Source organism: Pongo abelii, chromosome 12 (assembly GCF_028885655.2).
Source record: "Pongo abelii isolate AG06213 chromosome 12, NHGRI_mPonAbe1-v2.0_pri, whole genome shotgun sequence".
Taxonomy (NCBI): domain Eukaryota; kingdom Metazoa; phylum Chordata; class Mammalia; order Primates; family Hominidae; genus Pongo; species Pongo abelii.
The window spans coordinates 40,438,778-40,451,177 of NC_071997.2; the positions used below are offsets into that span (position 1 = coordinate 40,438,778).

Here is a 12,400-nt window from a genome sequence, read left to right on the forward strand (position 1 = left end):
AAATTGTTCTACCAAAAAGAGACATGCACACGTATGTTCACTGCAGCATACTCACAATAGCAAATACATGGAATCAACCTAAATGCCCATCAATGATACACTGGATAAAGAAAATGTGGTACATATACCCCATGGAATACTATGCAGCCATAAAAAGGAACAAAATGATGTCCTTTGGAGGGACATGGATAGAGTTGGAAGTCATTATCCTCAGGAAACTAATGCAGGAACAAAAAACCAAACTCCGCATGTTCTCACTTATAAGTGGGAGATGAATGATGAGAACACACGGACACAAGGAGGGTAACAACATATACTGGGGCCTGTAGGAAGGAGGTGTTGGAGGAGGGAGAGCATCAGCAAGAATAGTTAATGGATGCAGGGCTTAATACCTAGGTGATGGGATGATCTGTCCAGTAAACCAGTACGGCACATGTTTACCTATGTAACAAACCTGCACAATGCCATACATGTATCTCTGAACTTAAAAGTTAAAGAAAAAAATAAAAAACAGTAATAAATAAAAAACGTTTTAAAGGGAACAAAAGTCCTTTGTCAAAAGGGTAGCAAAAGAGAAGGGGAAACATCAAACTGGGGCTGACCCTACTAGCAACCTCCCCAAAAGCCCCTTTCCCACCCCTCCTCTTTGCTGGCAGTCAGCTTCCCACTGGCACCTATGTTCTCAGCCTCCACTGCAGGCAGGGTGGGCAGGGGGTCCAGGGCTGCCAGTGTAACATAAAACACGTATATTGGGATTGCCTCCCATTTTAGCCTCCCTTACCAGGCAAGAAAAGAATCCCTCCTACATCTGCTCTTAGGTACTGAGGGTATGGACTTTGTAACCATGAGGAGAGACATCACCAACAAGCAAAGGATGGCAGAGTGGAATGACAGCAAAGGCTGGTCTTTGAAGATATCACAAGCCATGAATCCACCCTGAGAGAACCTAGCTGCAGGCTTTTGTCAAATGAGACTAACAGTAAAGCCACTTATTTTGGCAGGTGTCATGTTACTTGACCAAAAAAATCTTTACTGAAACTTAGACTCAGAAATTTCACTTAAAGGCCAGAGTGGAAAACTATTTTAATATAATGTACCAAGAAAATAAATTATTTATTACAATTACCTCCTTTATAACTATGTAATTATTAAAATCCTCAAACAGTTGATATTTTAAGACTTCTGGTTCAGGATAAAAACTAAGCACACATTCATCTTCACTGGCTCCTGAAACCCCACAAAAAATGATTAAAACGTTTGAAAAGGTAACAAACTCTGAACACTGCAAAGAAAGAAAGAGGGACAACTAGCCAGCAAGAGATTTCAACAAATTTCTGTTCCATGGAAAAAGGCTGGAAGCATGTTCTCCTATAAAGGGTGGAAGACGCGACACAAGCCTAAGAGGGAGATAATCTGCCACGCCGAAAACTCCAGGACTTGAGTCAGCAGACATAAAGGACCAAAGGTTAACTAAACTAAATCATAGAGGGACACATTATGAAATTCTGCAGATGAAAAGACATGCACAGTGGCTGGGGTTTACTTTATACATTATCTAATATTATTGTGTTATATTGTGTAAATTAAATCATATGCATACATCTAAGCTTTGAAGAGGGAAATCAATGTTAAAGCAATCTAAGGTCTTTATATTAGTCAAGGGAAGAGTAATGATACTGATTAAGTTTAGATTTAGTTGGGGCTCTTTCTTTTAAAAGTCTGTTTACAGAAAACCTGAGCCAGTTAGCTCCCTTTTCCCCTCTCTGCTCTCCCTCCTTACCAGGGGATTCTTCCCTAAAAACAAAAAAACAAACAAAAACAATTAACAAATGACCTGAAGAGAATCATGACTGCTAAAGAAGTTTCCCATACACCAGGGTTAGAGCCCGCCCTATTCTGGCACTGGGGGCTCCTCAGACTAAAAGCTACTTCCCAGCCTCTGATAAGCCCTATCAACATACAGAATTTCATTCTTATTCAGGGGATGGTACTAGCAGGAAAGACCCTTCTCTATCTAACAGTAGAAAAGCCCATGAGAGCTCTCTGGAATAATCAACCTAGTCCTTCATTGTTCAATAAAAATAGATAAGCCAGACCTAATAAAGAAAACTGGCAACATGAAGATAAAATTTAAGAATAACCAAATATAAATAAATTAATTAACTAATTAAAAAGAATCTGAGCCCAGAGAAAGCAAAGACAATTCAGAGAACAGAAGAGAACTTAAGGGGAAAAAAAAAGCTTCCTAGTCATGGAAGTAGTAAGAAAGCAATCAATATGAAAACAGGAACATGATGCTATGAAAAAAGAACAATTCGAGAACAAGAGAAAACACTTGTAAATTAACAACATGACTGATGATGGCCAGGCCCGGTGGCTCACGTAATCCCAGCACTTTGGGAGGCCATGATGGGCAGATCACCTGAGGTCAGGAGTTTGAGACCAGCCTGGCCAACATGGTGAAACCCCGTCTCTACTAAAAATAAAAAAAATTAGCCGAGTGTGATGGCGTGAGCCTGTAATCCCAGCTACTCAGAAGGCTAAGGCAGGAGAATTGCTTGAACCCAGGAGGCAGAGGTTGCAGTGAGCCAAGATCATGACAGAGTGAGACTCCATCTTAAAAAAACAAAAAACCAATATGACTGCTGAAATAAAACAATATGGCTGTTGAAATAGGTAATAAAGAAAAGTGTTAAAGTCAAGAGAATTGCCAGCATGGTAGCTCATGGCGGGGGAGGGGGGCATCCCTTGAGCCTGGGAGGCAGAAGGTGCAGTGAGCCATGATTGTGCCACTGCATTACAGCCTGGACGACAGAGTGAGACCCCCAACTTCCCTGCAAAAAAACATCTCCCATACAAACAGACAAAGAAACAGAAACTATTAACAGGAAGTTATGGGATCTAGAGGATCAGTCCAGGATATTCAATACCTGACTCAAAGGTGTTTCAGGAAGAAACAGACAAATTGAATTAACGAAATAATCTTTCTGTAAAATAAAATCTCCCAGAGCTCATGAGACATGAGTTTTCAAACTGAAAAGACTCAGAGCATTGAGCAGATAAAAATGATACCTAAATGACATTTTCAGACATGCAAATGTCAAAGTGAGTTTTTAAATGACAGTAACAATCTTCTTTTCATGCACAGAGAAGACTATGGTTACTTGGGCTTAAAAATAATTATTAGGGGCTGGGCGCGGTGCCTCACACCTATAATCCCAGCACTTTGGGAGGCCGAAGCAGGAGGCATGAGGTCAGGAGATTGAGACCATCCTGGCTAGCATGGTGAAACACCGTCTCTACTAAAAATACAAAAAATTAGCCGGGCATGGTGGCACACACCTATAATCCCAGCTACTCGGGAGGCTGAGGCAGAAGAATCGCTTGAACCTGGGAGGCGGAGCTTGCAGTGAGCCGAGATCACGCCACTGCACTCCAGCCTGGGCGACAGAGAGAGACTCTGTCTCAAAAAAAATAAAACATAACAATTATTAGGCTGGGCACGGTGGCTCACACCTATAATCCCAGCACTTTGGGAGGCCAAGGCTGGGGGATCCCTTGAGGTCAGGAGTTCGAAACCAGCCTGGCCAACATGATGAAACCCATCTCTACTCAAAATACAAAATTTAGCCAGGTGTGGTGGGGCACGACTGTAATCCCAGCTATTCAAGAGCCTGAGGCGGAAGAATCACTTGAACCTGGGAGGTGGAGGTTGCAGTGAGCCGAGATTGCGCCACTGCACTCCGGCCTGGGCGACAGAGCGAGATTCAGTCTCAAAAAATAAAATAATAATAATTATGATTTTTAGTTTACTAACATAAAATTTAAAAACGTAGTTTTCCCTGGGCCTTCAAATTCAGTCTATAAATCTTATTCTGTTTTTAAACCTAGTAAAGCAAGAACAATAACCTTTGCTTTTCTTTCATTACTGTTAATTCAACTTGAACTAAATCCCTTAAACAATCAATCCTACTATTATAAATTAAATTCATTTGACATTTCAAAATTCATTTGTTTTGCCTTTAAGCACTCTGAATGCCTGACTTAAGTAAAACTTTTCCAAACAATTACAATTCACTTAAATTAATAGAATGAATCTCATGTTCTTTGGAATGTAATAAAATCTTTAAATATCTCAAAAACAAAGATTATCTTAATGATATCCTAAACTTAATACAAATGTTATGAATTAATAGTCTAAATTTGATGTAGCTCATCACATCTATTTAAACTCTCCCAAGGATTTTTTTTTTTAAGTAAAAAAAATACAAAACAAAAAACACCCACCTAGAAAACAGTGTTGTCTTCTCATGGGAGTTAAAGTTAACATCCCAATGAAGTACTAATTGCTTATAGACAGAGGTTTCTGACCAGGTCACGGGATCTGGGCTACATAGGCTAAGGATTTAGGGTAATCCTGCCCAAGTCACCTATGTTTACATTAAGCAGTTTTTATAGTTGCTGTCACAACAGCAAGTCCACAACCATCAGGTTTAGGTTGGTTTCTTCTACATTCAACTTACAACACTATGTGATTCTTCCATTTGATTCCAAAGGACCAATCTCTATGCCTTAAATACTATGCATTGAAATGTAAGTGCGGTTCCTGTAAAGCTTTTATAATTTAGCATACTTTACCTTTGATAAATATCTTGTCTTTTATTGGGTTCTAGAGCTTCTTTCAGTTGACTCTCAGAAAGCAAACTATCAACCTATGGAGACCATTTAAAATATCACATTATTAAATACCATATCGCCTTAGGAAAGAAAATTTCTTTTTTTATCCAATATTTTATAATGAACACTTTTAAACATACAACAAAGTTTTAAAAATTTTACAGTGAAAACCCGTATACCCACTACCTAGAAAAAACATTAACATTTTACTATACTTATTTGATCTATCCATCAACCCACCTTATGCCTTTCAAAGCAAGTTGCAGTTATCAATACATTTCTCCCTAAATAATGGACTATGGATGTCACTAACTAAAGTTCAATAGTTGATGTAAAATATGTATATAGTGAAATGCACAAATATGAGGCAAACATTTGCTGAGTTTTGACAAATGCATACATCTGTGTAACCAAAATTCTTATCAAGATGTAGAAAACTACCATCACCCTAGTAAGTTCCCTCATGCCCTTGCCAGTAAATCCCCTCCTTATTCCTCCATAGACAAACCTGTTTTGATATTTTTCCAACATAAATTAATTTTGCCTGTTCTTGAAATTTTATATAAATGGACTCATACAGTAAGCACTCTTGTGTAACCTTTCCACAAAGCATGTTTTTGAGATACTTCCATATTGTTGTGTGTACCATTAGTTCATTCCTTCTCATTACTGAGTGGTATCCATTGTATTGAATGTATCATGACTTTGTTTCTCTTGACTTAGTAGTTTGTTTACTAACACTATATGTAACTTTGTCAATATACTCTCCAAAAAGGCACATACTTCTTTGGTCTGTTTTCTACAGATTACGTAGAGAAGATAAAGTGGATGAAAAAAAGAGAAAATTCCACTAGTTTCTTCTCTACTCTTGCAATTTGGCATCCATCTGAGTGTTATTTACAAAATTCACACACCTAGTGATAGAGCCAGTCATCACAGGCCTGACCCAGAGGGGCTGTTGATTACTTGTCCTACGGACACTGAATAGAAAATTTGTTCCATATTCGGCTTCAGGTGTCCTCTGTGAAGACAGGGAAGAATTAGCTAATACTATCAAAACAAACTTTCCAGATAGTCAAGGTATCAAAAGGCTCCAGAGCCAATATTTCCCCAGGGAGAATAATCTTTGTAATAGTTTGTTTTAATAATCATTTTTATAGTTTCCTTCTAAAACTTTTCCTGGTTCTCCTAATGTCCCACTAAATTTAAAATTAACTCATCATGACTAATCATCAGAGAAATGCAAATTAAAACTACAATGAGGTACCATCTCACACTGGTCAAAATGGCTATTATTAAAAAATCAAGAAATGACAGATTCTGGTGAGGCTGACAAGAAAAGAGTACACATATACACTGTTGGTGGGAATGAAAATTAGTTCAGCCACTGTGGAAAGCAGTTTGGAGATTTCCCAAACAACTTAAAACAGAACTACCATTTGACCCAGAAATCCCATTTCCGTGTATATACCCCCCCAAAAAAAATGATTCTACCAAAATGTCACATGCATGTGTATGTTCCCTACAGCACTATTCACAATAGCAAAGACATGGAATCAACATAGATGCCCACCAATGGTGGACTGGATAAAAAAAATATGGTACATGTACACCATGAAATAATATGCAACCACAAAAAAGAATGAAATCATGTCCTTTGCAGCAACATGGATGGAGCTGGAGGCCATTGTCCTAAGTGAATTAGCATAGGAACAGAAAACCAAATACCATATGTTCTCACTCGTTGAGTACACATGGACACAAAGATGGGAGCAATGGACACTGGTGACTGCTGGGGTGGGGGGGAGGAAGAGGAATGAAGACTGAAAGACTGCCTATTGGGTACTATGCTCACTGCTTGTGTGATAGGCTCATCTGTACCCCAAACCTCAGCATAACACAGTGTTCCCATGTGACAGACCTGCGCATGTACCCCCTGAATCTAAAATAAAAGTTGAAATTTAAAAATAAGACACAGAATCATATGAAGATCCACCGAAGTTCAGCATAAGTCAATGCCCCATCAAGTTTTATTTTTTATTTCTACCAGAAGAGTATTTAGCTTTTGTTGCACCACTGTGATTCCAATACACAGTCACCTAAATATTTACCTTCCAAATCCTTTTTACTTTAAACAAGAGAACAAAAATGGATAAAATATGAGCATCAGTGAATCTCTTACCGGCCTCAGATTATAAAATAATTTTACTCAGTGGAAAAATACTTGGTAATAGATCACATGAAAAAAATTAAAGTGAAATTAAAATGTCAGAAAATAAACCCACTGGTTGCTATTAACTTTTTTCTTATTTTTAATAAGAACTCAGTGTATTTTTTAAAAGTTTTTTTTTTTTTTTTTTTTTTTTTTTGAGACCAAGTCTTGTTATGTTGCCCAGGCTAGTCTCAAACTCCTGGGCTCAGGTGATCCTCCTGTCTCAGCCTCCCAAGTAGCTGGTACTACTAGCATGAGCCACCACACCTGGCCTAAAAATTTTTATAAATATGAAAAATAAAGAAAATCATAATAATCATCAGCATCCTGTCACACAGAAATACCATATTAGCCTGTTCCCTTCTATGCTGTTCTGTGTATATTATATAAGTAACAATGTGATGAATACTTTTATACATCAATCTCTGTCCTACTTTCTAATTATTACACATAGCAGATCCCTGGAAATGTAATTTTTGAGCCTAAGTGCATACACATATGTTACACCTTGTCAAGCTGCTTTCCTGAAATGCTGAACAAGAACCTTATACATGGGAGCAGTGAATGTGCCTGCTTCATCACACCTTCCTCAAGACAGAGTGTTGTGATTTTTAAAATTTGTGTGATACCTTAGGTGCTTTGCAATTACTTGAGTATCTCTGAAGTTAACATTCCTCGTATGTTTATGAGTTACTTGTATTTCCTCTCTCGTTCACCTCCTTTGCTCATTTATCAGATCTTAATGTTCCTGCATATTAAGACTATTCCTTGACGCCTATTTCGCTTGAGTTCACGGAGGCAATAATAATCTCCACTTGAGGAAGGCTCAAAGGAAATGGGCTTAGAAAGTGGAGGAGAGGAGCTAGGCTCAGAGTTGGGTTGGAAATAGTTACACCACTAAGTTTAGATTGGGAGATGAGGTGGGTTAGTGAGTGGTTAGGGTAGGAGGTTGCGACGTTAGGTGGGAGTGAGGGTCGGAGGAGGGGGCGCTTAGTTGATGGTCACGAATTTTGGGAGGTTTTGCCTTTGGCTGGGGGTTGAGTTGGGATCAGGAGGGGTTTGAATCGGGGTTGGGTGCTGGAATGTTATGGGGTAAAGGGGTGTTACAACCTGGGAAGGTAAGTAGGTTGGGTGCAAGCTCCAAGGATTAGGTGGGGTCATGGTGGGAAGGCGCAGTGCGCGCAGCTGCGTCCGCCTGTCGCCCGCCCCAAGGCCCTCTGCACAGCCTGACCATACCTGTTGCTTCAGCTCCTGATTGCGGCGCCGCAGGGCCTGGAGAGGATCTCGCTGTCGTCTCGCCAGCATCTCCCTCGCTGCGGTGCCCTGATTGCTCCAGTTGCCAGGGAAACCAAGCGGCGGCGCCAGAAGGTGACGCCATCGATACGCGCCCGTCTCCCAGCCCCGCCCCGCCCCGCCCCGCCCCGCCCCGGCCGGTACCGGGAAGGGTCAAAATGTTCTCTTGCGGTGGTCATCCCACGCCACCAGGCAGGTCACAGCCGGGGGAGTCACTTTTCCTTGGCAATTCCTAAGGATAGGGGAACGTCCCCCGGCGTCTGAAACTACATTCCCCACAATACATCAGTAATAACACCACCTTCTTGCTGGGATACCTGTTTTATGGCATTTGCTTTCTGATACCAATTTTGTAAGCTAATGTTAAGATACAATTTTAGCATCTTAAACTCCTTCATTAACTGCAAGGATAGCTTTCCTATGGAGTATATGCTTCTGTTCCATACTCTTACTTCAAAAGGCAGTTTTTAATTATTTGCCATTTAGGCTACTAAAGTTTCATTTCATTCTAATATTGCACGTTGTCAATTCTGAATTCTGTAAGGATGGTAATTGTTCTACAGCAAATCTATGAGCAAATTATTAGTTCTCATTATGATTCCCAGTTTACATCAACTCTCAGGAAGGTTGTCGTGTTTCCCCCATATGGGACTGCATCCCATGAATCCAATTCCAAAACTCCACTACACCAAAATTGGACTTGAATAAGAACGATGATGCTTGGGGCTCACCTTCCAAATGATGGACCCCATTAATATAAATGAATGTTCTTCAGAACAACCACAGGCCAGGCTGAACCATTATTTATGTACTTTTTTCTTCAAGTATAATACATACAGAGAAAAGTGTACAGACTTTGTGTGCAGCTCTGAAAACCCTCCAACCCATAACAGCACCCAGATTATGAAACAGAACATTATCTGCCCACTAACAGTCTTCCTGTCTTTCTAGTCCCTGCCTACCCCCAACCCCAACCTCTCAACCCTTCCACTTCTCCACCACACACCAAAGGTGAACAATATCCTAACTTATAAGAGCACAAACTTGTGTTGCCTTTTTTTGTACTATACAATGAAATTATGCACTGTGTGGTGGCTTCTCCTGTCCTTTAAATATCACATTTGTGAGATGCATCTATACTGTGTGTGGCTGTAGTCTATTCATTCTCATTGCTGATATTTCACATATGATATACCCTAACATACTCATTGATTCTACTGTTGCTGGGTAAGTGGGCAGTTTCCAGCTTAGGGCTAGTATAAATAGTGCTGCTAAGAACAGCCTGGTGCAAGTCTTCTGGCAAACACATACCACTGCTGAGTCACAGGGCATGTTATACGTCAGCTTTAGCAGATACTACTACCTGGTTTCCCAAAATGGTTGTACTAATTTATACCCTATCAGCAGTGTATGAGTTTTTGTTCTTTATGTCCTTGGCAAGATTTGGTATTGTCTGTTTTGTTGTAATTCATGTCTTATTTTGAATTAATTTCTCCATTATGGCTCATGATAATTAGTTCACTTAAATAGCCAAACATAGGATTTCCATTAAAAATCTTTACAACAAATGAAAAAATGCTATAAAATATTTCTAAGTGGATTATTAAATCAATAATTACAGGTGATGAGATGAGCAAAACGAAAAAAATTGCTCTAAAATACAGCTATTATTTATGAAATTCTCAGTCTATAAATAAATTAGAAAAAATTATTCTGTATCTTCTTATTTATAGGGATTTCCATATTTTAAATGGAAAAGTTAATAGCATCATGGATACAGTTTAATTCTGTTGGTAAAAATAAACTAATAAACCCCTCTAAATATGTGTGAATATATGAACAATAAGGAAAGGTGTAAAAAAGTGTATTACTCATTCACCTCAGGTGTGAAGATGTTTGACTTTATACATTTTTGCACCATATTGTTTCAGTTACAAGTATTCATTACTTGCGATTCCTAGATCAGCATCAACATCACCTGGGACCTTGTTAGAAATGCACTTTCAGGCCCCACCACAGTCCTAGGAGAATCAGAATCTGTATTTTAACAATACCCCAGTGTTTCATGTGCACATTCAAGTTTGAGAAGTACCACTGAGGTATTCAGTGTGCTATAAATGATATGATTACTCAGCTAATGATTTTTCACTAACTGTAATATTCAGGACAGTCACATGAATACTAGTCATTGCTCCTCTGTAGTTATACCTTGATGCCATTATAAAAAACAACATAACCTAAAACAAGAGATCTGCAGTGAGGTAGCCAAAAGAAACTAAAGCAAACCATGGCCAACGTTTCTCCTGAGAGCAAGCTACTTCATAAAACTTATCATGATTTCTATCAGTGTGTTAAAATGAGTAACAATTTTGAATTGCTTCCTCACAGGTGATACTGAAAAAGAATTTAACAGCTTCCAAGAGACTCATAATGTAGACAGAACCAGTGGAACAAGACGACTTGGAATCAATAAAAAGATTATAGCAAAGAGAATAGAGAAAGTGTGCAGTTTTAGGGCCTTAAAAGAAAATTCAGGCTGGGCATGGTGGCTCACGCCTGTAATCCCAACACTTTGGGAAGCCGAGGTGGGTGGATCACCTGAGGTCAGGAGTTCGAGACCAGCCTGGCCAACATAGCAAAACCCTGTCTCTACTAAAAATACAAAAATTAGCCAAGTGTGGTAGCACATGCCTGTAATCCCAGCTACTCAGGAGGATGAGGCAGGAGAATCACTTGAACCTGGGAGGTGAAGGTTCCAGTGAAGATTCCAGAGATCACGCCAGTGCACTCCAGCCTGGGCAACAGAGTGAGACTATGTCTCAAAAAAAAGAAAGAAAACAAAACAATCCACCTCAAATAAAAATGACAAATATATACCTTGGTGCAAGGCACTGTTTAGGCCTCTGGTACAAGATGTTTAATACTGCTCTCAAAGAAGCAGTATTAAAGCAGCAGGCCATATTCCAAATGACATGAATCAAAATGTCTGGACAGTGGCATGCAAGAATTAGTATTTTTAAAGCTCCCTAGATGATTATAATGTGTAGCCCTGTTGAAAACTACTGCTCTAGACAAAACTATTGAGAAAGACGAAGGAATTCCCAGCTAATGGCCTTTATCTTCTCATATGGTTGATCTACTAGGAATGAAAGGCATCAAGAAAACTGGGAGTTTAAGGAACTCAGGCGCTAAGAAATGAGACAGATGCAGTCACAATAGAACGAATTTGTAGTGCGCCAAGTGAGAAAGGTGAAGTCTTTCTTTAAAGTTCAGTGGCTCAAAAGAGCAAAAGCAGTGGTGAAGGTAAATGTACAAGCAGGGATGGAGTCTAATCTGACCAGGGAGCCCAGGATGACTTATGAGGTTAACTGGAAGGGTGAGACAACTAATAGTCTCCAGAGTGGGCAGTTCTATGGGAGATGTAGAGGATGTAAGCTGTCCTAATGAGGTGGGGTTACCCTGAGACTAAACAGACCAAGTACAGTATAACAAAGTCCAAGCCTGTTGATGACAAGGTCCAGAGTATGGCTGAAGCAATGTGGAATAGAACAGGCGGTCTGGGAAGCCCACATTGGGGGAGAAAAGGAGGCAGGGTAGGGTAATAAAAGTGGGCCAAGACATGTAGATGTCATGATTAAATGGCAGTGAAAAATGGAGGTGGGGGAATATAGATTCAAGGAGTCAACAGTGTGTCATTTCCAAGTTATGACTGGCACTGACTCCTGGCTCCCAACTTTCCATTTCCAGTTTCGGCTAACGTAGGAAAAGTACTATCTCCATAGTATTTTTTGGGGGAAAAAAACTACCACATTTAAGTAGGGCAAAGGTAGAAAAAGTGACAGAGGTAACGTCAAAGGTAATTGCCCACTACAGAACTGGGGAGTACAGTCACAGTGTAAAAAGGTAGTAAGCAGAAAACTAGAAAATTAGGAGCGGCACAGAGTGGCTAAAAATCCCATAAGGATATGGACAGGACTCGGAAGTAGCACATGCCCAGAGGCAGGGATACCTAGAGGAGAGACAGGAGAGGGGCATGACTGTGTCAGGGTGCTGTACATAAGTAATGAGAAAGAATCAACATTGGAAGGACCAGGTCCACCAGGAACATGGCACAAGAATGGGTCCAAACAGGCAAAACTAGGCCAGTCACAATCCAGATGCTTAACCAGGCACATTCCAACAGTTTGGAGGTAATATGTCCCTCAAGAAACCTACCTT

General features: G+C 39.8%; 1 protein-coding gene across 2 annotated transcripts in view; it reads right to left on the reverse strand.

Annotated features, from left to right (window-relative positions):
* The window catches only part of NPHP1 (nephrocystin 1), an 83,779-nt gene extending 75,483 nt beyond the window's left edge, over nt 1-8,296 (reverse strand). The window contains exons 1-2 of one of the 2 annotated variants that reach the window (XM_009236980.4): nt 8,126-8,296; nt 4,639-4,712 (exon numbers count right to left, since the gene is read on the reverse strand). In XM_009236980.4, coding sequence (XP_009235255.1) covers nt 4,639-4,712; nt 8,126-8,194 — 143 coding nt within the window. In that variant the 5' untranslated portion in view covers nt 8,195-8,296. The remainder of the gene's footprint in view (nt 1-4,638; nt 4,713-8,125) is intronic. The other variant, XM_002811762.5, reaches the window with a different exon arrangement.
* Nucleotides 8,297-12,400: the final 4,104 nt, after the last annotated feature.